Genomic DNA, 25,501 nt, shown 5'->3' on the forward strand with positions numbered 1-25,501 from the left:
TGACGCCGTTTATAATAGTTAAGATCTGGAATCCACGTAGGTGCCCAATGATGGGTGAATGATAAAATGTGGGGCACATGTGCAGTTGAATATTATTCAGCCATAAGAAGGATGAAATCTTGTCATATGAATGGACCTAACTAGAGGGCATTAGATTAAATAAAATATGTCAGCTATAGAAAGAAAAGCACTGATTGTGCGTGTGTGTTTGTGTGTGTATGTTTTAAAAATAAAAAGTAACCAAACCGCGGAGTAACAATTACTAGAGGTTGAGGAAGTACAGTGGGGTAACCTGGATATAGGGAGGCTGGAAGTGATCAACCAGCATCCTAGGGTATCACACTGAAGTGTATTACCATGCCTAGTTAATGTGTTAATCACACATAGATTCAAAGGGAATTATAAAAATGTTAATAGATGCTACTAACAAAATCTGCAATTACAAAGCATGAATGGTATAAGAGGTTAAAGCTCAGATGCTTTTCCACCATGCTCCTTCCAGCTCCAGCTGCACCAGAAGACTTGCAGTCCACTGTTGGAACAAGGTCCATGGACGAACCTGTGCAAGGAGACTTGGTGCCAGTCTTACTTCTTTCCATTTAAAACCTGTAGAACATGCCTGCATGTCCCTGTGAAGGCCTTTGTGGTCTTTCTGCAGGAGACTCTGGCCAGTCAGAAGGGCCAGGTTAGCCTCCTCTCTATCCTCTGCCCCGTGGACTTGCCTGCTCTGATTCGTTTCAGTTCCACCACAGCTGTCCTCCTGCCTGCACACTTCCATCCCTCATGCATTTCCTGCACTGCGGGTACTGTCCAAATGGAATGAATGAATGAATGAATGAATGAATTTTTACCAAATAAATGCAATGGGGCTAGGACAGAGACCCTATGAGATCTGTTAGCAACCCATTTGAGTCTCCGAGGAACAGACCAAAACCGCACCCATTTGTGGCAAGGAGAAATCTGCACGTTTATTTTTAACTCTATTAGACATATAAACACCCTTCAGCCTGAAAACCTACACACATCATCCTTCCTCCAGCTCGTGATTCATTTCTTACAAATACGTCCTTTTACTACTACTTAATTCCCCTCTCATACACGAGAGCTCTGTTAATACGAAGCTGTTTCATTTTCAGTGTTATGGGAATTGTTTTCGGGAACAAGGGCTGGTGCTCAAGTTCTCCCATGCAACCCCACGGCTGCATCACTGCCACCCGCTGTGCGTGGATGCCTCCTGCCTCTCTGCACAAGTTCACCTGAGGGATGGCCGCAGGAACGTCCACTCAGTAGGAAGACCCCTAATAATTCCCCGAAATCACAGAAGGGGGATTTATCCTTCATTTGATCATCCGTGGCTTCTAGGTGTCCCTTCAGTTTAGCATAATGTTGCTCTGGCGCGCGTGTGTGTGTGTGTGTGTGTGTGTGTGTGTGTGTGTGTGTGTATTTAACAGTTTGAACTAAAATTTGGAGACGTATGTGTGTGTGTCTCTCTCTCTGTGTGTAGGGTATTTTTAATTGTTTGAACCAAAACTGGGGGGAGAGAGAGATCAATGTCTCTACCCCACCCACACCCACACCCACAAAATTGTTCTGACTTGTAGAAAAGGTGGAAGAGAAGTCAGGAAATCTGCATCTGTAGATTTTGCCTTCAGATTTCTGTAGGAGTCCTAATTTCTGGAGCCCATTACAATCCCACTCCTCCCAACAATCTTGAAAAACTAGAGTGTACAATAAGATACATCTTCTTGGAGAATTTTATTGGGCTCATCTGGTGCTTTGCACTAAACGCACTTCACGCCACTTCCCTGTATCTGCACAGACACACCGAGGGGAAGATAGATGTACTTACCTTGACTCAAACATTGCATGATGTATGTGTGTATCCTTTAAATATGCACAATTCTGTATTGATTAAAGAATAAAGATTGGATCAAGATGTAACCCAACAATAGGACATTTTCTAAGTATATAAAGGGCCCAACTTTCAATCTCCAGTACAACCATAAACAAACAAACATGCATACAAAAGCTCATATCTGTTTGTGAATTACGTCTTAGCACCTCCCTGACTACCAAAGCATGACTATTTGTGTCAAATACATTAAGTCACTGTTCATCCATCCATTTTGGGACCCAAGCTCCATCTCCAGAGTAATGAAGTAGGAAGCAATATGTTTTAGAATTTTTCCCCCAAAGGTGACTGATGTTGTTGCAACAAAACGTAATAAGCAACAGTTGAAACTCCTGAATTAAGTGTTCAGATGTTCCTGACCTAGGAAGTTATGACCTTAGAGAAACTATGATTCCAGAAAGCTTGTTTCCTGTCATCAGACTGGAGAGATGGCTGAGTGGGTAAAGTACTTGCTTTGCAAGCATGAAAATCTAAGGTTGGAACTCTAGAACCCACATATAAACCCAGAATACTCAAAAGAACTTTTAAAGAAACTGAAGATCCCATTACAACATCAGAAGAAAGCCAGAATGGTCAGTGTAGATTGCTCGGCCATGAGAAAAAGCTGTCATCTCAGAAATGACTAGGTATTTTCCATGTATGCATGACTATGGGTGCAAGTGCCCACAAGAGCCAGAAGAGGGCTCTGGATTCCCTGGAACTGAAGTGCTCCCACAATGACATACTTCCTCCAACAAGGCCACACTTACTCCAATAAGGCCATACCTTCTAACAGTGCCACTCCCTATGGGCCAAGCACTCTAACACATGAGTTTATGGGGGACATTCCTATTTAAGCCACCACAGTAGACTTTACTACATAAAAATTGCAAGTCATTTCCCAAGTGCCTGTGCCATCTTGACGGCCCATTGTTGATGAGTGGACATTCGGGTGACTTCAGGTCCTCATGGGCATTACTACTGTCGACCTCCTTAAAACTGAAGCCATTGTGATGGGCAATACCCCTGCTCCCTGGGGTTTTTAATTTGCATTTTCTGGCGATAGGTGGTGTTGAGCACATGTGCCCGAGTCAATGCATGTGTTATACAAGGCATCTGGTCGAATATTTTGCTCACTTTTAATTGCATTGTTAAATCTTATTACTCAGATAACATTTCTTCATAAATTCTTTACAAATGTCCTCGGTTAAGTTCTGTGATAATATGTCTGTTGCTTACTGTTATACCCTTAATGCCTATCACAGAGCTGGACATACAACATATACCAATATCTGTTCATAAATGAGTTCATGAATGAATTCCTAAGGATGCCCAGAATCCTACAGCTGAACACAAGACTAGCAAGAACACACTTGGGGTTATCTCCGCTCTAGAATAAGGTGCTTTTCCTGACCAGAGGAATGTGCAACAAACATCCACAGAACATCTGAGAAGACTTTCAGCCCTAAACTCATCTCTTTCGTTTGCTTGTCATCAAGCTGAGGAGCAAGGGACTAACGTGCCTAGGGAAAGTTGTCTCAGGGCTCTGTCCTGAGTTGGGCTGCCTCAGGAAAGTGGTGCAGATTACTGGCTCTCAAACCTGGGTATTTATAGCAATTCCCTAGGGAACTCATTAAAACCTACATTGCATGGTCCCACTCCTGATGCTATTCATTAATTCTACAGAGACTTTGTAGTCTTGGCAGTTCCCAGGTGATATAGCTGCTGTTCCCAGGAATCACACTTCAGAAACCATTGCTGAATGTGAATGGATATCACGTAAAACAGAGAACAGCGGCTCTCAGCCTTCCTGATACTGCCCCCCTTTAATACAGTTCATCATGTGTGGTGACCCCAACCAAAGAGTATTTTCATTGCTACTTCATAGATATAATTTTGCTACTGTTTTGAATGGTAGTGTAAATACCTGAGATACAAGATATCTGATGTGCAACCCTTGCAGGGTTGGGACCCACAGGGTGAGAACCACTGCTCTAGCTTGCTCTCCATACAGTGTTCTGGTACAAAGCAGAAAAGAATTTGCAGAAAAATATTTATTTCAGTTTTTCACATCAACACAGATGAATAACTGCTACGTACCAACCATAGACACAACCCTGAACATCGTGCATAGATTTCTGAGGATCTAGGAACACTTAAGTGTATACACACTAAAAGCAAATCCTAAAAACAGTCTGCATCTAACTGTATCTGAAAAATGGAACTAAATAAACACATCTACAGGCAAGCTATAAAATTATTCTAGGAATGTCACTCTGGTGGCACATGCCTGAAATCCATGCTACTCAGGAGGTTGAAGCAGAAAGATCACAAGCTGGCCTAGGCTGAAGACTGTCTCATTTTTTTAAGGAGCTGGAGCTTTAACTATGTGTTGGAAGATAGCATTTACAAGCTATGAGTTAAATCCATAGTACCTAAAATAATTAAGTGCAAGGCAAGATAATATTTCAAGAAACAGCTATCTGTAAGAAATAATACAAGCTTAGATCAAGATTTGCTTGATGTTCTCAGCAATCAGGAGCCCGTCCTCCCTGAATACTGGAGCAGAGAACTGTGGGAAGGCCAGAAGCCTGCAGTCAGTCTGCAACAGAGTGAATTAAGAGAAAAGAAATCAAAGAAAACTAATGAAATTTATGAAAATCAAATTTAAAAAGGCTTCCTCAAATCTAAATTGTCACTGGAAAGATAACATAAAGACCTGATAAAGGCATACATTTCTCTAAAAACATGTGCACTAGATTTCATTCCAAAATGCTAAAACAACAGAGCTAAACACAATAGCTAAAACCTAAAAGTTTTCATTTAAATCCACAGCTTACCTTCTGGGGAAGTACAAAATCCTCCAAAATGAAAGAGAAGCTAAGGGTTCCCAAGGCAAAGCCCTGAACTACTGAAAGGTTTCAGGCCCTTGAGCAATGGGTGAGTTCCATCTGAGACTTCACAGCAATATCAGAGACACTAAACACTTAAATTCATGAAAAGCATGAAAAAGGCCATGCCTAGGATATGACTGGAAGTGTGTTAAGTCATCCAGAAAAAGAAAGACAAAAGAATGGAGAGAAAAATGTATCAATGAACAACTAATTTATATATCATTGAAAGAATAGAGGAGACAAATTCTTTCATCCTTTATTAAATTAAAAAAGGGTGGGAGAAGGGCATATGCCACAAAACATACGTGGAGGTCAGAGAGCTTGTAGAAGTCCATTTGTGGGTCCAGGCAACAGTTGGTAGCAGGTACCTTTACCAACTGAGCCATCTTAATGGCCTTCACTCCTAACCTAATGATGATAAAAATACTGGAAATGATGTCAAATACAAGTTATTAGGTGAAAAGTATTTCATTAACATTTATGGAGAAAATTATGATGCATACTCCCAACCCAAGATAGCCAAAAGAATAAATTATATTATCTCCACACAGTAAATTATATTAACTGATCACTGGAAACATATATCCTTATGTCAATAAAGTATATGAACTAAATTATACTTTAAAGTAAAAAATAGTTTATTCATAAACACAAAGAACATTGACTGTTTTTGCTAATAGGAGACTTAATCAAAAGAATGGTGGTAGTGATTAGAGGTCAACAAAGTCACAGTTGAGTCAGTTCTGTCCCATGCTACAGTTTTGCATTTAAAGTTGTTTATATGACATTCTTTGATTGAGTTAAAAAACATATTTGTTTGGTCTAAAGCAGAAATATAAAATATGGTATCTTACATCTATTTAGTGTGCTATTGCATGAAATAAACATAAGAGAGAAAGAAGAAGCAAAATGGTAAAATTCCTGAAGAACTGTTAAGAGTTGTAAATGGCATTATAAGAGGTAGGTGTGTGGTTAAGGGGTGGTGACGTCACTATCCCCTTACATTTGACAGACTACTCTGACTTGTGGAGGAAAAGTTTTATTTAGCTTGCACCAAGTCACACTCCAGCGCTGAGGGAAATCAGGTGCAGAAACCATGGAGTAATTCTGCTTACTGGCTCCTTCTCTAGCTTCCTCACAGGTTCACGCTGAGCTAGCTTTCTTATGCAACCCTTAAGGGACCTCCTCAGGGGACCATGCAGCCCCCAGTGAGCCGGTCACTCCTAAATCAATCAATAATCAAGACAATCCCCCACAGGCCAATCTGATCCAGACAATTCTCCAGTGGAGGTTTTCCTCTCAGAGGACTCTAGGGCTGTGTCAAGTTGACAGTGTTAACTAGGACAATGCTAAGACTCTGCAGAGCTGACAGAAGATTACAACAACAACAACAACAACAACCCTTAGGTTTAGAAAGCACAATGGTTCTTGGTCAAGAAAATCTGAGAAAATTTATATCCATACATTTCATGGGGAAGCCACAGCTCCCCAAAGACAACTTTGGACAAAGTGAGGGGAAAAAAGAGAGAGAGATGTTTACTCACTAAAGAATAAGCAGATTGACAAGGGGGGGGGGGTTTCCCAACAACAAGAGCAGAATCCAAATAAAGAGTGAAATCCTACTTTCAATGTTCTGAAAGCCACTAACTGGTGATGAGACAGACCCCTAAGGGCTACATTTTTAGCTCCCAGCAAATACTAACATCAGTCGATAACATTTCTTAGGCACAAAAATGAAGCAAAGATGCTTTTTAGAGAAAATTAACAAACGAAAAAGACAATTCTCAAGGGAATCCTTCAAAAAGAGATGTGAACAGAACTAACATTTGAAGCTTTAATTCACTTTCTATCTATTCCAGCATGCTCGTGTATATTTGAACTAAGACAAGATTTGTTGCCCTTCTTCCTAGTTAGCTGTATAGAATGCATTCTCATCTTCCACTTGTTTATTGACTCCTGTTTCCCTCACATTCTAGCCTGGCAGTATGTTCCCGGCAGCGTGAAAAGCTAATGTCACCAGCACTGCTCGAGTCTACAATTGTGCCACATCTGCTACTAGACAGAGTCGCACGCCCAGTGCCAAAGCCCACACCAGAGGAGACTGTAGGAGTGAGATTGAAGGAGACAGGAACAAACGGAAGGTCGTTGCCATAACACTTCAATCATTCGTGCAACTCAAATCCTACAGTGTTGTCTCAGTTACACAGGGCTCTGGGAAGTTTAGAGCAAGTCTGTTCTCGTAGCTGCCTCTTCTCTCCGTCTCCTTCTAAAGGCAGCGCTATCTCAGCGGTAAGGAAAGCACTGCGGACCTCTCAACATCAACACCACCATTCTCATCTCAGATTTACCACGTGGGTGGACTGTGTTGAGCTCATCATGCCCCTGGAGCGATACAGACTGGGCCACACCTTTCAGTAGCAATTCATAATTACAGTAGGGATGACGGCAGGGTGAGTCACCAAAAGATGAGCCTAGGGAATGGTGCCCTTATAAGACAGGAAAGTGCTAAGTGGCTGGAGAACTGACTCAGAAGTTAAGAGCATTTACGTCTTGCAGAGGACCTGGATCTGGTTCCCAGGATGCCCTCCTCAACACACACTGAACAAATGTAATTTAGAAAATACTTAAAGGTGATAATTTTAAAATACCATTTCTAGGGAACATGCCTTTTCAAAATACCACAGGCACACTGGAGTGTTTTTGAAAAACATATCAATGTTAATGTCAGAACACAAGCAGAAGAAAACTGATATAAAGAGGCAGAATTAAGCCAGATAACTGTTGATTTCCATAGGACTTAGGTTAAATCTTGGGAAACATACTCAAATTAAATGAAATTAAGAATGTAAAGCCCTTAGACATAATAGGCACAAGAGAATGTTTTTAAAATCTAACTCATTAGTAGGGGGTTTGGATGTTTTGTGTTTAGATGTTACAAGACCAGAAGTAGAAAATCAAGAAATTTCATAATTACTCAAGCTTTGGACAGGAAAAAGAGCAGTACATTAAAATAGTGCTCTAGAAGGGCTCGGGTCCAGGAAAGCATTAAATAGTGCATTACACAGGGCATTGTCTAGCCTGCCATCCTGAACCCCTATAATCCATTCCTTTTATCAAAACTGTTGTGGTATAGGGATTTCTCATGCTAGGTGAAGAGTCCAAGAATAAGAATATAGAAATGTAGATTCCAGAAATAAGAATGTATAAATAAGTACAAAATTATAGGCCTAGAAGAATGAGAGCAGCTGTCAGCAGCTTTCTCAGAAGCTTAAGTATTAACTATTAACAGTGGGTTACTTTGTTTACAACCCAATCTATCTGTCTACAAGACCGAAGCAACCCTCTGCAAACTGAGGGTCAGCTCTGCAAACTGAGAATTAGCCCTAAGATACCACCCCAGCCCCCCTGATCAACAAGGGATATGAGCAGAGTTAACCTTTAGAGGGTGGGTGTTGGGAGCAGTGAGACCCCAGATCCTGAATTTCTTGTAATCCCCTGATCTGAGTGCCTACAGCTGCTCTGAGCACGAGACCTTCAGGAGTTCCTGATGGCAGGAGAGTGGTTTCTGGTGGGTTTGGCTGGGGCGTGGCTATCTCTATATAATCTGCCCCTGAACACAATAAAGGGGGCATTCATGGGGAATTCAAGGATGACCCGTGTCTCTGTCTCTGTGTGTGTGTGTGTGTGTGTGTGTGTGTGTGTGTGTGTGTCTGTGTATTTTAACCTCCAGCCCCCTTGCCCGAAGCTCGCAAACTGGGTGCCAGCGCACAGAGCGCAGACACGGGGAGGGGGCGGTGCGCGGTAGGTGGGATGTACCTGACTTTTCTATTATTCATTGCCCCTGCTACGTGACACTGACAGCAACAGGGAGGGCAGAGCTTCAGTAAACACCATCAGGGAGTTCCAGAGAAAAACAAAGACCTAAAATACAAACACTGGTCTAATTAAAAACTCTGTTAATGAATATTGCAAAGAAGGACAATTTGTATCTGAGTTTTACCTTGAGATTGTAAAAATTCTTTAATATGGCCTAATGCTTGTTTCTTTGTGCTATAAAAAGGAGTTCAGGGGGCTGGAGAGATGGCTCAGAGGTTAAGAGCATTGCCTGCTCTTACAAAGGTCCTGAGTTCAATTCCCAGTAACCATATGGTGGCTCACAACCATCTGTAATGGGGTCTGGTGCCCTCTTCTGGCCTGCAGGCATACATGGAAGGAATGCTGTATACATAATAAATAAATAAATAAATAAATATTTTTTTTTAAAAAAAGGAGTTCAGAAAGTGGCCTTTGCCACAGCCTTACAAGCCCATCTCTGGCTGTGGTCTCAGCTAGCTGATAAGCTTTTTGTGCCCCATGGAAATTTATTTATTTTTTACATTTTACATTTTTTTTTCCTGGAATAAAGTTTGCTTCTGGTTTACTAGACCTTGGGGGTCTGTCCCCGTCTTTGTGCAACCCCCGTGGACCCAATATTAGGCATTGAAGCTACATCTCCAGTCCTTCCTTCCTTCATTTCTACAACTCAGATCTTGATGTGTTGGTTCCTTATTCAGAAACACACACATACATCATATATGTACACACAGAGAAACACATGTGTATACATGCACGTGCATACACACATGTATACACACTCACACACCCCAAACCCAATTTTCCTGTGTAGAGTTTTTAATCTGTGAGGTATCCTGAGGGCAACACCACTTATCAGAGGCTCCATCTTATGAAGATCCAAATTCATTTGAAGGACAAAAGCCTCAGCAGAGGGTTCCCCAGCTCCTCAGAGGCAACTGCCTAGGACAATGTGTTCCCAAGCTCAACACACAGAAATGGACACCACTGTGAGCCATATCTCAAGTGGACAGCTGAGCTTCCCAGTACTATCCAAAAGGGACTGGTTTTATATGCATGAAAGCTGCAAAACTGATGGAATAAAGAAAGCAGCTAAGGTCATGGTGTGTGTGTGTCAGCATTGAAGTTTCTGCAAGGAGATGTAAAAGTGAACCTCAAGCTGCAGTGGAGACCTCAGCATATTGGAGATAATAGACTTATGGGTCACCTACAGAGGAAAATTGCAGGCCCGGAGTGGAACTGAAATAAAGGGAGGGCTACATGAACTTCAGGCGGCAGACCAGGGAAGCAAGGGATGCTCTGGCTTGGAGGCCAATCATCTTAATCACAAGCTTCAGATGCTGGACTCAGAACTGCAGGATTTGGTGTTTCACTGGCTGGATTTAGTCTTAGGTCCATAAATTTCTTGCTGCACCCCAATCCTTCCATTTTGAAATAGAGGGTGTTTATTCTCTAACTACTTCATGTTGGAAGTATATAACTTGATTTTTATTTTACAGGTGTCCACAGCTAAGATCCTGCCTTGTATCTCAGATTAATCACAAGGACTTTGAAACTGTTGGAATTGTTAAAGACTGTGAGGACTTTTGAAGCTGGATTGTGTTCTACATTGTAAGAATGCGACACCTTGGGGAGAAGAGACAGAACGCACGCATACATCATATATGTACACACAGAGAAACACATGTGTATACATGTGGTTTAAATAGATGTATCTGGATGTCACGTTGACAGTGGACAGAGTTGTGATGGTTAATCTAAAGTGTCAACTCAATGATATCTCAGTCAGCTGGGAGATGGCCTCTGGACGTGCCTATGAGAGATCACCTTGATTATGTCATATGTTAACGGGGACAGGAAGTCCCACCCACTCACTGTGAGTGGCACCATTCCCTAGGCCAGTATCCTGGACTGTATGAAAAGGGAAAAATAGGCTGAGCACAAACATTTATTTCTTTTTTTAAAATTTATTTTAAATTTTATTATTCCAAAATGTTGCAGGGACTAAAAAGATGGCCCAGTGGTTAAGAGCACTGGTTGCCCCTCAGAGGACCCAAGTCTGATGCCCCACAGCCACATAGTGGCTCACAATCATGTTACTCCAGTCTCAGGGACTCTGGCGCCCTCTTCTGACCTCTATGGACACCAGGCATGTACAATGTGCACAGACATACATTCAGGCAAACACTCATGCACATAAAATTAAAAAATAAAAAAGAATTTGGTTTACACTATGAACTTGTATGTTTTTTAAAAATGTAATCAATGAAAAAGAATCAAATTTTAAAAATTTAAAGACAATAAATATATATCTTTCAAGAATAATTGACTAAGACATGTAATTATACCACTAACTTTAGATGCAATAATAATAATATTTAGTGTGTATGATATAAAAAAATAATTGACTAAGTCCTCCCTCTTTACATAGTTGTGATTATTTTAATATATGCCTTTATTAATACACATATTTTCAAATGCATACAAATGTTTTTAAAAACATGACAATGAGTACCCATATGCCTTGATTCAACATATGTAAATTCTGTATCACAACTGCATGCATGTGTGTGTGCATTCTTGTGTGTGTGTTCATGTGTGTGTATGTTCATGTGTGTGTGTGTGTGTGTGTGTGTGTGTGCATGTAAGCTGAAGCAGCTCAGTCAAATGTAGTTATTACATAAACACATCCTCAAGTTGTCAATTATGAGTCTTATAAATTTAAGGACAATTTCTTCCATAACCAAGTATGATTAATACACCTTTAAAAATTCAGGATAATTATCTAATACCATCTGCCATTTATTATTTCCACATATGGGATTTTTTTTCTAATTGCTCCCACATCCTGTGGTTTTAATACTTTACTCCCGGTGTCTCTGTAAACAGGAAATAAGTTCTATAGAATTAATCGAATTCATGCTACCTGTTTTTGGCACACATCATCATGTATGATGCCCCACTTTGTAAAATTTTCCATTTCTCAGTTGGAGTCTGCGTTCTCTCCTCCTGTTGAGCTATAACGAGTGAGGAGGTGACAGCCCTGTCTCCCCACTGGAAAAGAACGCTTACTCTGTTTGCATTTAAGTACACGGGGGTCAATCATACTACAGGAAAATTCCATAGCTTTACAAGTGTAATGTTTTAAAAGTAACTTTGTTACCCTATTTAGGCTGCCTTATGGGAATACCACCTTAAAGAGATGGTTTATAAGTAGGTAATAACCATGCGTTCCTCACAGTTCTAGAGGCTGGCAATGAACTGTAGGGGAAAATGCTTGTTCCCTAAGCACCTTCAGATTTTTCAGTTTCGCAGCATAATCTAGCTAGCATCTAATAGAAGGCTAGACTGAGCAAAACTGACGCAGAAATATACCGCCCCCATTTGGATGCTACAGTGAACAGTTAACACTAACAGACTGAATGGTTTTGAACAAATGTGAGACATGCTTGCCAGCATTTTCAACAGAAGCTAATTAAGTCTAAAAAGTTAATTAATCTTGGAAAGAATACTGAGGGGAAAGAAAAATTAATCAGTTTAATTAAGAAGATCTGAGACCCAGCTAAGCTTGTCCCACACACTTCTTTGAAAAAGAGTTCCATGCCACCAGCATCTCTTGACACACACAGACAAGAACGGTCTCCGTGTGTTGCTGCCAATGTCATGGAGTACTCCAATGACAAAAATGACTTCTAAACTAACTTTAAAAGTCTTGGTAGCTGAATATTAAACCACCGACACAAGAAACAGACATCTTACTGAACTTCAAGTAGCTTGTATTTCAATTTATGTGTTATAGAGAACATGCGTTATAAAATTTCTGCTTTACAACTGTGTGTTTGTTTTGGGTGACTCATTCTTGTCGTATTTAATTAAGCTATTCAGTTTGCAGAGGTCTAATTAAATCTCCCCATAGCCTCTTAGCTATGCATCTCCCCAAACTATTCATTCACTGCTACTTATCCAGAAGTAGTCTGCATGTGCTTTTAAGTTATAGAAATATGTATGAATCAATGAATTGTGGGATTTTTAGGAGGATATATGTAACTTGAGATATTCTTTTTTGTTGTTCTTTGAGGGGTATATTTTCCTATTATTTGTTTTGAGGCAGGGGCACAGGATGGTCTTGAACTTACTCCTTTCTTGTCCCACTCCCACGTACCACCCAACCCAGCTCCAAGGTCCTCTTATCAGAACGGTGTCATAATTAACCAAAAATGTTATCATTTTTTACATTGTTTTTTTCTCTATTGCAAAGTTCATGACTGGCACCTTATAACAAAGGAAAGATTAACAAATTTAAAGAATGTAAGCTATGCTTGACAAAGGGAACTTCAGAAATAAAGTTTCAAAGATCCAGGGAATAATATGTTCTTGAACAGTTTTTTCACTTTTGCATTAGCACAAACTTAAAAACCCTTAAGGCAAACCATTGTGAGTTTGGGATAGTCTATTTATATTCAAACCTTAGCTTAGAGGCAATTTAAGCCAACCTTATCAATGTATTTTTTCTTTATAATGCAAATTTACAATGAATAAACTTTATGGGCCATGGAAATGAAAGTTTAAAAACAACAGGTTGAAACAAAATTGACAAGTAAGACTGAGTTAGAAAAAATAAGACTTAACATCAGAGATGAGAGAAGAAGCATTAGAAATGGCATCGCAGAACTACACGGGATTATTATAGAATATTATGAACAACTGCCAATAAACTGATAACCGAGGAGATAACAAATGGACCAATTTCTAGACATACACATCTTCTGAAGATTGAATCAGAAAAAAACCGGAAAACCTATAGAGCAATAAAAAGTGATGAGATTGGCCAGCAACAACAAGATAATTGAATGATCGTGAATACTGATTATTCTTAAAAATTGAATGACTTAAGACTAGAATTACTCAGCTATCAAAGCCAGATGAAAATGTTGTGATGTATTCCCCAGAGAAGGCTGTTTGGACTTGGGTTTAAGCCAATAAAAAGTCTTTATTAGCCAGCTGGCAAATACTCTAGGTGTTTGAAATCCCAGTGCAGCACTGAACCTTTCTCAGGGTGAGCTTTGAAGCACAGAAGCCATAGTCTGGGTTCACAGAGTTCCGTTAACAAGAAGAGTTGGCCAGAAGCAGAACTACAGAAGCTAAAAGGCAAGGTTGGTATGTCTTGAGAGTTTCCCAGAAATATATGGACTTTGATGAAGTAGGTCTTTGCTTTAGTCTTGGTAGGTGGTTCTGTCTACCTGCTGAGTTTTACAGCCTGAATGGCACTTCCATTAGAGTCATTTGTACTAAGGTCTGGGGGTAAGGCCTATTGCAAAAATGGCACCAAATAAGGAAACTTTCTTTTTTTTTTTTTTTTTTTTTACAGAATCAGTCTTTTATTAATAAGATCCCTTATTAATACCATTATGAGGAATAAGGAGTCAGAATGCTCCATCAAATATTAACATGCAATAGCCTAGTAATGAATAAATTTGTTAAACCAATAGCTGAAGGCAGCTGTGACCAAAGAAATAAACATCTGAAAAGCAAGCTTTCATCCTGATTCATGTGGCAGTCTGAGCTAAGTATTTCTTTCTCCAGGCACAATGACACAGATTTTTATGGCTAACAAAATATTTAGTACATCAGCATATGTAAAACAAAAACATCACGGCTGCATCCATCCAGACAAAGCACCAGAGAACTCTGATGCATGGTGACAGAACATGGAACCTTCAGTGCCCTTACAACACATACTATGATATTTGAAAATAAAAATCTATTATTTTGAAAAATATACTCATAAATGACTGTTTATTCCAGAAACTATTATTTGAATTCCAGTTTGGAAATACATTGAGTTTATAGATTCAATTAAGTGGAATTGACATCTGCACAATGCTGCCTATCCTCAGAGAATGGAGCCAGTAGTTCAAGGAAGTGAACGCAGGCTGCTTCATAAAAAAATCCTAGAGAAGCTATATAAGAAGGTGAACCCAAAGAAAAACATATAGTTATCCTCCTGGATATTGGAAGTAGACAAGATTGCCAGACAAAAAATGGGAATATGGGGGTGGGGGGGTATGGGGGGATGGGGGGATGGGGAGAGAAAAGTGTGAAGCGGAGGATGGGAAGAGCTTGGGGGAATAGGATGGTTGGGATATAGGAAGGGTGGATATGGAAACTTTCTTTTGTAATAATACTCGAATGAGTCTATTATTCAGAATGTAAACTAGGTGCATAGAAGCCAATATGATGGAAATATGATTTTTGCGTTTGTCAAAGTTTTACCTTTGACAAACGCAAAAATCTTTGGCAAAAGGATGAAGAAGTGGCCTAGTCGGTCAATAACTTACCCTATAAACATGATGACCTGAATTTGATCCCCCAGACCTCACTTTAAAAAAAAAAAGTCGAGAACTGGGGCGATAACTTACTGTGTAAAGTTCTGCCTTGCAAGAATGAGGACCGGTATTCTATCCCCAGCAGCCAGTTGGAAGCCAGAAATGGCCACTCATCCCTATAACCCTAAGAATGGGGCAGGTTCAATGGTTGAATTTCCACAGATGGCCAAATAGTTTACCTAACTAATTGATGAGCTCTGAATTCAGTGAGAGACAGTCTCTCAAAAAGATAAAGTGAAAGCAATAATGAAAGACAGCAGGCTGACCCCTGGCCACCACACACGCACGCACGCACGCACGTGCACGGGCTCGCATTGCTTAACAAAGCACTTGTAATCCCAGCACAGTGAAGGCAAATACAGGTAGACTCCTGAGGCTCATTGGCTATCTAGTGTAGGGCATTTGGCAAGTTCTAGCACAGTGAGAAGCCCTGAACTAGAACAAAAACAAGCAAATAAATAGTGGATGGGAGGACACCTGAGGAACAACAGTCCAGGTTGTTCTCTGGCTTCCACATCTCTGTGGACATACATGCATACACACCCACACTCAGACATATGCGCACACACAAATAATAAAACATTAACAAACTGTTAAGTACAGAATGTATCAATAGATGTAGAAAGGGTATTTTATAAAATTCAATATCTCTTCATGATAAAAATTCTAAGCCAATATATAAACCTCAACATAATAAAGATCATAGCAAAATAGCAGCTAACATATTTAGTAGGGAGAAAGCCAAAAGTTTGCTAAGATTTACACAAGATAAAGATGCCCACTTTGACCACTTGTACTCAGTACAGTACTGAAAATCCTAAACAGGGTAATCAAGAAAGAGAAAAAATAAAGTATATAAAATTGTAAAGAAGGAAGTTGAACAGTCACTATTTACAGATTGTATGATCTGGTATGATCTCATATGTAGAAAGTAGCTCCAAACTATTAAAGATAACACACAAATTCAGAAAAGCTTTAAAACACAACATTCAAACTCAGCAGGGTTGCTATATACCAATAATGAAGTATCTGAAAAATAAATAAAGTAAACAATTTATAGTAGCTATAAAATGTATGCAAAGCCACGAGAAATTTCCTCAATGAAAACTATAAATACACCTGAAATAAATTTAGGAGGGGACACACACACACACAAATGGGAAGTCATTCCATATTCATGGATTGCAAAAATCAGTATTATTTAAATATTCACACTGCCCAAAATAATTGTAGATTCAATACAGCCTTTATCAAAATACTAGAACAATATTTGATGAATGAAAAAGAAAATCCTAAAATTAAATAATAACACAAAGAAATCTAAATAACCAAAGCCATCATGACCTAAAGGAACAAAGCAGAAAGCAAAACACACTACAAAACTGTAGTGATCAAATGAGCAAGTTATATCACTCGGTGTGATGGCTCATGCTTCTAATCCCATCACTAGGGAGGCAGAGGCAAGCAGATGTCTGTGAGTTCCAAGCCAGCCTGATCTACATAGAGAGTTTCAGATTCAGAAAGGGCAACATAGAGATACCCTGGGGGCAGGAGGAATTAATGAATATACGATATTGTCATAAAAACAGACACACAGACCAGTGGAAGAGAATCTACAAGTACCTATGAATTGACAGAAATAATCTTCAACAAAGGTGCTAAGAACACACACTGGCAAAGGACACACTTCATTAAGTAGCCCCAGGAAAAGTGGATAGCTGCATGCAAAAGACTTAAGCCCAATGCACATATTTTTATAAGTATATTTTTATATTATGTTCATTCTTACATAAAGTTCATTGTTGGATTGTCGATATAGGAAAGACTTAAACTCACCCCCACGCTATTTACAAAAACCAGCACAAAAGGGACTGAAGTTGAAATATAAGGCCTAAAACTGTGAACCACTAGAAATAATAGGGCAAATGTTCCCAGATATTGGAATGGGCAAAGATCTAATTCGATAAGACACCCCAGAATCACAAGAAGTGAAAAAAAGAGACAAATGGATGGGTTCCGACTATAAAACTGTGGCTGAGAACAGGCAATCTCCAGAGTCGGAGAAAATATTTGGAAACAATAGCGGACGGTAATTAACACCCAGGATATTTAAGGAATTGACATAAATATAATGAAGATATAAGTAAAACAATAAAAAGATACCTAACAATCCAATTGAAATGGGCGATATAATAGTTCATAAAGGAAGATACGACGAGTCAATAGGTGTGTGTAAAAATATATATGACTAGTCTTGAAGTGCAAAGTCCCAGTATTATTATCAGAGACAAGATCAGCAGCAGAGGTGAGGATGTGGAGAGAAGGGACCCCTCGCACACTGCCGGTGTGCACCCCAATCTGGGCACCCACCATGGAAGTCAGCGTGGAGCTTGGGGGGGGGGGGGTAAGAAAACTAGAACTGTCACGTGATCCAGCGAGCCCACCACTGGGAATGTGTCAGCAAAGACGGGGGGCCAGGACTGGATCGGAAAGCTGGCTGAACGTGAGCCTGGGAGCAAACTTTCCTCCACGTTCCGGACTTGTTTTCAGGACGGGGCTTGTCTGGGATGCGTGAACCAAACCGCTTTCTCTTCCAGTTGTCCCCCAACTCCTCTTGGGGTCCCTCGGGAACCTTATTGATTTACCCGGAGGCGTTCCACGAGAGAAGTTCTTTGAGCCCCTTAGCGACGGTGGCTTGGCAGAGAGAGTTTCGCGGTGCCGCACAAGTACCTGGGGCAGCACCCTCAAACTTCCGCCCCACAAGCTGGGGGTATAGCCCCGGAGGCGAGCTGTCGGCAGCTGCGCAGGCGCAGTCTGTGCTCCTGGCGTCCGCTCAGCCCCACCTGGCAGCCTAGCGCCCTCTAGCGGACGACCTCCGCGCAGGCGCAGTCGGTGCCCACCAACCACCCGAGTACTACAAGTCTCGAGAGGACGCCACTGCGCAGGCGCGATCGGTGCTGTCTGCCAGCTGCTCAGCCCCGCCCACGGAGCCCAGAAGCGCCCTCTTGCTGACTCTCTCAGCGCAGGCGCAGTGGGTTGCCGGAGGCTCCCGGTCCCGGACGTCTCGCCGGTGGCTGGTGAGATACGGTTGTGTTCCTCAGGTGCTGACGGGCCGCGGCGGCGGACCCGGGGCTCTGGCGGCATCACGGAGGCGCAGGCTGTGTCCGAGGGTTCGGGGCCGGGCGCCGCCGGTCCCGGGACGGCCCCTCCGGTGACGGTACTAGTGATGCGGCAGGACGAGGCCGCGGCGGATGGCGCGCTAAGGCCGGGCCCGGCGGGGAGCGAGGCGGCGGCGGATGCCGAGGACGAGGCGGGGGACGACGACGCCGACCTGCTGGACACTTCGGACCCTGCGGGCGGCGGCGAGAGTGCGGCCAGCCCCGAGGAGCTGGAGGACGAGGGTGCCGAGGGCGGCGGCGGGGCGCGCAGGCGGGGCGCCAAGACCTGCACCTACGAGGGCTGCCGCGAGACCACCAGCCAGGTAGCCAAGCAGCGCAAGCCTTGGATGTGCAAGAAGCACCGCAACAAGATGTACAAGGACAAGTACAAGAAGAAGAAGAGCGATCAGGCCCAGGGCTCCGGCGGCGCCTCGGCGGCCAGCGCAGGCAATGTCAAGCTGGAGGTATGCGCCTCGGGTCCCGGGCCAGGGCAGGTGGGTGCAACTCCACTCTCTACACAAATGCAGGGGCTCCCCCACCTGCTCCCAAGGGGGCTAGGCTCATCTTCCACTCCCGGGAGGTAAGGGAGCAGACAGCGAGAACCCCAGCTGATGTTGGCACTTTGGAGGTGATCTGCCCCTCTTGTCATTAACCCATTTCTACTCTCTACCATGTGGCATCCTGCCTGTTTACTTACCCCGTCCTTGGTTGTCAGTAACTTCAGTGCCCCTAGCCTTTTCTTAACCCCGCCCCACCCCTAAAAGTTAGATTGTTAGTGGGGTGGTAGGTCACGCAACACTTTGAGGTTGCTTAATCTGACTCGCATGGGAGAGTAAAAGCAAGTGTACTCCGCAATTGGGGTTCTGCTGCTAGCGCTATGGACTTGGGCCCGTTATTCACCTGCTTAAGTTTTGGCTATTTTGTTTGTTGGCCTTAAAACAATGCCCAATCTGTGTTTCTTCAGATTTTATTTGGGGTAGGTGAAAATTCTAATTGGTGTGCATTTCAGCTCATACTCGGCAAAATCCACCTAAATGTTTGAACTGTTTAAAACAAACAAAAAAATCCCTAAAAGGTAGGAACACCCCATATCACAAACATCCCTTTTGAAATGGGAATTTACCACTTGTGGAAGATGGGCCTAGATGAATCAAAAGTATTTCTACTACAAGTGTCTTTGATTTTGTGGTATTAACATCCTAAACCTACCTACAGCGTGCACTTGACTGGGGTCAAGTCAGTCAGTTCGTTCTAGCATTCCATGTATTGTGCACATAAACCAAACAGCCCTGTAAATATGGGTAACTGGAGTTAGAGGAAGAAGTTGTCTTTGCTGTCTGTGATATCAGAATCCTCTTTTATAGTTTTGAGATGTAAAGCATGTATGTATGTATGTATGAAGATTTTTATAACCGAAGTTTGCTAAATATCTCATAATGAAGGGGGAAAGGGATATTTTAATAGACACTCAGGAGCCAGTAGATAAAAGGGCAAGACCAAAAACAAAAACAAAAAAAATCCGAAATAAAGATAACATTGCTAAATTCATGGAATGCCTGGTCTCATGGTAAAGCATTTTAAGTACAGGTTCTTTGTATGTGCAAGGCCCTAGATCCAACTCCTCGCCCATTTCTCCCACTCTTCGTTGTCATAGTGTGGTTTTTATCAGGAGGCAGAGCGTTTCACTTAACCTTAGCAACATTCTCTTACGTAAGGAAAAGCTAAGTATTTAGATTCTTTCATATTTGGGAGTAAACACTGTTTTTTTTTATGGGATTTGAGGCTCAGGTAAGGTTGCTATTGCAACTTGCCTGTTTACTCCGTACTGGTGACTTCACACTTGTGATTTCCAGCCCCTTCTAGCTTTACTCAGAAAGCTGTATTGTCTGCTTCTGTAAGCCATATTTTACTGTCTCCTTCACACCTGAGGGGTGTGAATGAGGTGTGACTCCAGCATCTCTTTAGCTGTAGATTGCCTCCTAATTCATTTATTTTATCCAAAGACAGGCAGACTGTTTTGACTTAGATTGTTCTGTAGAGAGAATTTGGTTTTGCTTGGCATTCTTCTGTTATATTGAAAACAGCTGACAGGTAAGCCCCTCTGCCCAAAATCTTCCATTTGAGACCTCACAGGAGACTACAGAACCCTGGATAGAAGGCCTGCAGGAGGGGTTTTTCTCTGAATTAATGGCCAGCACCCTGCCTGTGACTCACCAAGAGGCTCACAGAAACTAAACAAAAGGAAGAAAATCAAAGATGTGTTCATTATCACCGCAAGGCCTGCTGTTGTAGATTATAATTCCATGTTAAATGTTCTTTCATTGACCCCAGGAAAGTGCAGACAACATACTCTCCATTGTCAAGCAAAGAACAGGATCTTTCGGGGATCGCCCTGCAAGGCCTACTCTGTTAGAACAAGTGTTAAATCAGAAAAGACTGGTAAGTGCTTTCTTGTAAAGTAGATGCAGATCTGTTAGGGGAAAACCTGCTTGTTGTCAGTGGAGCTGTTTTCCCTTTCTAAGACTGAGGTGGTTCACTCGTCAGAAGTGCATAGTGCTGTGCCTCTGGACACCCTGGCGATGCCACGTTCCCCCAGGACTGCAGCGGAAGGAACACCCTGAGTCCTGTTTCTTCACTGACTAATGTTTGAGCAAGATGAAATTCTAAAACACTCTAAATATATGGAGTAGTACTGTAATGAAATTGAGATATAATTACTAGTATTTAATAAGGGTCTCTGATGTAAAACTGATAGGAATGATCAGAAGTCATTCAGGAAAGAAGCGATTGTTTGATAAATACTGGAATATTTGGATAGTAATTTGAAGGAAAGAATTTAACTCATACTACATAAATTTTTTGGTAGACTATTACAAATTTTTTTTAAAAAATGAAATAGGATTTCATCTCAAAATTCCACAGTGAGGTGTTATAATATTGAAGAATCGTGAAGTAAAGATTTTAACTTGACAATATAAAAATGTCAACAAAGGCAATGCTGAAAATTAAAACTGCAAAGTAACATAGGAAAAATAGAGGCAACAGATATAAAAGGCTGGTCAATGTGTTTGATATTATTATAACATCTCGGCACTTGAAAGACTCAGGCCAGGGGTGTTGCCTTGAGTTCAAAGCCAGCCTGGCTATGGTGTGAGACCTGATCTCAACCAACAAAACTATGATAATTCTATTAATAATCTCTTGTCCTTCTGTTTCTCTTTAAGTCATTACTAAGAAGTCCAGAAGTTGTCCAGTTTTTACAGAAACAGCAGCAGCTATTAAATCAACAAGTTTTGGAGCAAAGACAGCAGCAGTTTCCAGGAGCACCAGTGTGAGTGAACTCTGTGATTTCTCTTACTATAATGGATGAATGGACTCTTATACTAAAGGTGATATCCTGATAGTCAGGCATGGGTGGTGCACGCCTGGAATCCCTGTACTTGGGAGACTGAGCCAAGAGGATCCCAAGTTTGAGCCAGCCTGGGCTACATAGCAAGCTTCTTTCTCAAAAAGAAAAAAAAAAAAGAGGTAGAGAGAGGCTGTTAGCAAAAATATTTTTCTGTAAATGTGCGTGTGCATTTGGGGATAGATAAGTATTGCACTTTTGCATCTAATCCTTCCAGATCGCTATGAGTTTGAAAAAAATCACCTTTACAGTTTTTAATGTTTTTCTTCAGTTGTGCGTACTGGAGCTAATGAGGCAGTTACTTTCTGTGGAAGTTATAGTTCAGAGTAATATCAATTCATCCGGTACCATGATTCTCTCCAGAGGCATGGAACGGAGTGTTTTGGGTTGTCGTAGAGACATTAAACATAGCTAGGCTGGGGTGAGGGGCCAGGAATACTGAATGATATTCCCACAGCTAAATGGTCCCTTGCCATTAATGCACCTCAGCTGCAGCGATAACCTGAGGTCAGAGAGCCAAGGTCAGGCTCTTTACAGTTGAGACAGGAGCTGTGAGAGCTGAGCGTGTTCACACCTGTGAGGAGAGTGGTCCTGTGAACTAGAGAGAGCACTAAAGCTGCACCGTGACCGTTGGTGTCGCTCTCCTCCAAGGCAGACCGCCTCTTGAATTTATCAACAGTTTAGACATCTCAGCCCACCAGCTTCATACAGGAGATCCTGAAAATAGAGGAACACTCCACATTTTGTCAGTGGTTTTCAGAACTACTTTAACTCTTATTCCTAAGTATTATTTATTAAAAGATTCATGAATTATTTTTTTCTTTTACTTGCTCCTAAAAAAACTTTAAAAAGGCAAAAATACCATAAGGTGAAGAATCAAATGTCAAGAGTGTATCCAGGAGTAGGTTAACAAATGTGTCACAGGCTGAACGCTGCAGAAGTGTGTGGTTGGTTCCTAAGCTCTGAAGTGTACACGATGCTAAGCTTACAGCTATTAGAGTTAGTACTCACAGGGCTGGGGATGAGCTTAGCCTTAGAGCACTTGCCTAGCCTGTGCAAAGGCCCTCGGTTCAATTCCCTGCATCACCACCACAACAGAGGGAAAAGGATGTTTTGCTCCATTTTGTGCTGTACGCTTGTGTACCTGAAAAAGACCATTTTGCCAAAATCATTAAAGTCCTGTTGTTGACCTTTGACTTGTCTCTTGTACTTATTTCTGTAGTTGCTTCACACTGGCTATAGAGGAATTGGTTTACTGTCTGGTACTGTCCTTACAGTAAATGGAGCTCTATTGTTTCTGTAGATTTGCAGGCCTTGCACTCAGCAAGCCCGTGGGCCACACGTCCTTGGACAGCTGTGAGTCTGCCCAGCACATTTGTATGACTGTCATATTGCAGTGCCAAAAGGGTGGACATCCCTGACAGAACTTGTTAACTTTTGTAGCAAAATAGCCTGGCTTATACTTCAGTTATAAAAATGTGACATCAATAGAGAAAATGAATAGATCCATGTTTTAAAAATCTGGAGGTGGTTTAAATACTTGTTAAGCCCTAGAGTAGATCATCAAGGGCTTCAGAGTCTTTCTCTAGGGTGTTAAGAATAAAGTAGATACCCATTTGTGAATTTAGGTAGGAATTAGGATAGTTTCCAATACAGCTTAATTATTACCTGTCATATTGGAAATTTTTATCCCTTAAAACCTGTCAGTAAGGCTCTTGCTTTAGAGCAGATGCTCTGCAGCTATCCACACTCCCCATTCTATATACTCATGAGTTCTGACGTGACTGTAGCTTCTTCACCAACAGGCTTTTCTTTACCTATCCCTTAGTTCAGGAAATAATGATGTGCCAGCCTTAAGATAACCTCTGAGCATTTTGAACATTCACACTTATATATTTAATATGACTCCCACCTAGTTACCATAGTAACAAGCCCTAGCCTGCACAGTGAGGTCTATGGTCTAATCTCTGTTATACTGTCTGATAACCTGACACATGTCACCTCTGAGGCTATGTGACATAAGCTATCCATCCCTTGTGAGGTAAGTCTGATGCCAGCCTAAGCCAGCTAAGATGTACAAGACCACCCTATAGGCCTGTCAATGCTGAACAGTTACTGAAGGGTTAGGATTAAAGGCCATAGAGTTTGGGGTGGTCAAGTCAATATTTATGCTAGTGAGTAACTGATACACTTAGTTGTTAGGGTTATTTTTCACCGGATAACAAATTTTAAAATTGGCAAACTTCATCTGAGAAGACAGTGAAGACTACATAGTAAGCTCTTACCCTGCAGGAAGTAGATGTAATGGTGGATGGATGGAAGATGCTGGAGGTTCCAAGAAAAGGGATTTAAAAATAATGCAATTTCCTCCAGCATCTCCAGAAACAGCCCGGCCAGCACAGAGGGACTGATTTCAGACTTGTGGCTTTCAGAACTCTGAAATAATACTGTCTTGTGGTACTTTTTTTTTTTTTTATCAGCTGCAAAGAGGGAGGGCTTAACTCATTAGGCTCCATGAACGGCTTACCTAGAAATGCTAGGTTTTTTTGTTTGTTTCTGAGAGGATATTAGCTGGCATACCAAGCCACTAAAACCACAAGTGAAGATACTTCTAACTGTGAGAGTGTGGATTACCGAGTTTAAAAGGCACCCAGTGTTCTAAAACAGACAGTACTGATTGTACATTGTGCAGCCTCTGCCCCTTACCAAGGCTTTCTGAACCCCAACCAGCTCACAGCGGTAAAACCTAGAACCAGTAGGACAACTTGGGCAGGAGAAACAAAAGCAGCTCACAAACACTTCAAGTCATCCACAGTTGTACACGCTTCTCTTAGAAAACATTTTAATCAGTTAGACATATTTCATGGCATATGAAAAATAAATGATTTTGAGTGACAGTTTTCCTTACACATCCAGGTGTTTAATGCATCACCTGCTAATGCTCTTACTATATACACGTTCCTTGACTAACATGCACGGTGCTGAGTCGCTAAGGTGGGATGCTCAACTGACGATGTGTATTAGGTTCACGTTTTACTTCCAATACTTCATCATGCAAAGGTTTATTTAGTTGTGGCCTGGCGCTAAGCTGGGGAGAGGCTGTCAACCGCCCCTAATTTCTGCAAAGTATCCTTAAAATTACACATAAAATGCTGATTACTTCAAGATATTTAAAAAGAAAAAAGTGCCGCAATGTTTTTACAGCATGAAGTCTTAAAATCCCATTTTCCTAGTAGGATAGCTTATGATTAAGCATCTTAAGGAACCACGGATCACATACATAGAATTGTTATCTAAAGTTGGAAAGAAAAAAAAATGAGCCCAAGATGTATTTACAGCATTGTCTACCATGAACCGCCAGATGTGTGTAGCATTTTCAAGACAGAAAGCGAGACTGCTGGATCAAAGACACTCCTGGTGGTCTGTTCTGTACTCATTTGAACTTATCTTTAACATATGTGAGGGCTACCTACCCTTGTAAAGTTCAGCTGCTGAATCCTAGCAGCAGAGAAGAGGTGGAATGCATGGAATATTTTGCTTTATTAAATATATACATGAAATATCTGGAACATTCAGAATTAAGCAAGAGCTTAACACCCAGTGGGCAATGTTTATAAAACGCTTCTGCTACTGTCCCTTCTGTTGTCATTAAGGGGATAACTCCATCCTTAGAAGACAATGAAAAGAGGATTCTAAATGCTAGTGAAGTTGCCACTTTTGCTGGTTATGCAACAGAATACCCAAATTGTTGCTAAAAGGCAGGTGTTAACATTATCACCTGGCTGAAACAAACTAACCATGTCTTATTTTTGTTAAGACTCACACAAATAGTTACTTGAACAGGGTGATCAGCATCCAGCCTCTTGTGGGCAGACCAGACTGGTGCAGTTCTCCATTGCATGACCCAGCCCAGG

The 25,501-nt window shown here is 41.5% G+C and overlaps 2 protein-coding genes across 3 annotated transcripts; one reads left to right on the forward strand and one right to left on the reverse strand.

The window, feature by feature from the left end:
- Positions 1–679: 679 nt before the first annotated feature.
- LOC119825991 lies at positions 680–18,167 on the reverse strand. The gene is made up of 5 exons (XM_038347045.1): positions 17,867–18,167; positions 17,669–17,822; positions 3,819–3,909; positions 1,850–1,902; positions 680–806 (listed from the first exon to the last, which is right to left on the reverse strand). Exons 1-5 carry the CDS (start codon positions 18,165–18,167, stop codon positions 782–784), a joined length of 624 nt encoding a protein of 207 aa, XP_038202973.1. The 3' UTR covers positions 680–781.
- LOC119826343 (regulatory factor X associated protein) lies at positions 18,068–22,026 on the forward strand. 2 transcript variants are annotated; one of them, XM_042055979.1, is made up of 3 exons: positions 18,068–18,675; positions 20,513–20,620; positions 21,406–22,026. In XM_042055979.1, exons 1-3 carry the CDS (start codon positions 18,250–18,252, stop codon positions 21,514–21,516), a joined length of 645 nt encoding a protein of 214 aa, XP_041911913.1. In that variant the 5' UTR covers positions 18,068–18,249; the 3' UTR covers positions 21,517–22,026. The 2 variants fall into 2 exon arrangements, with proteins under 2 accessions (XP_041911913.1, XP_038203514.1); XM_038347586.1 differs by having other exon boundaries at positions 18,068–18,645.
- Positions 22,027–25,501: the final 3,475 nt, after the last annotated feature.

This window comes from Arvicola amphibius, chromosome 11 (genome assembly GCF_903992535.2).
Source record: "Arvicola amphibius chromosome 11, mArvAmp1.2, whole genome shotgun sequence".
Lineage (NCBI taxonomy): Eukaryota > Metazoa > Chordata > Mammalia > Rodentia > Cricetidae > Arvicola > Arvicola amphibius.

Coding starts and splice junctions, on each gene's coding strand:
- LOC119825991 (XM_038347045.1), bottom strand. CDS start 18,167: ATGCCGCCAGAGCCCCGGGTCCGCCGCCGCGGCCCGTCAGCACCTGAG. Junction 17,823..17,866: donor AGAGGGCGCTAGGCTGCCAG/GTGGGGCTGAGC, acceptor GCGCCTGCGCAG/CTGCCGACAGCTCGCCTCCG. Junction 807..1,849: donor CATGCAATGTTTGAGTCAAG/GTAAGTACATCT, acceptor CCATTTGGACAG/TACCCGCAGTGCAGGAAATG.
- LOC119826343 (XM_042055979.1), top strand. CDS start 18,250: ATGCGGCAGGACGAGGCCGCGGCGGATGGCGCGCTAAGGCCGGGCCCG. Junction 18,676..20,512: donor CGGGTCCCGGGCCAGGGCAG/GTGGGTGCAACT, acceptor CATTGACCCCAG/GAAAGTGCAGACAACATACT. Junction 20,621..21,405: donor TGTTAAATCAGAAAAGACTG/GTAAGTGCTTTC, acceptor TTTCTCTTTAAG/TCATTACTAAGAAGTCCAGA.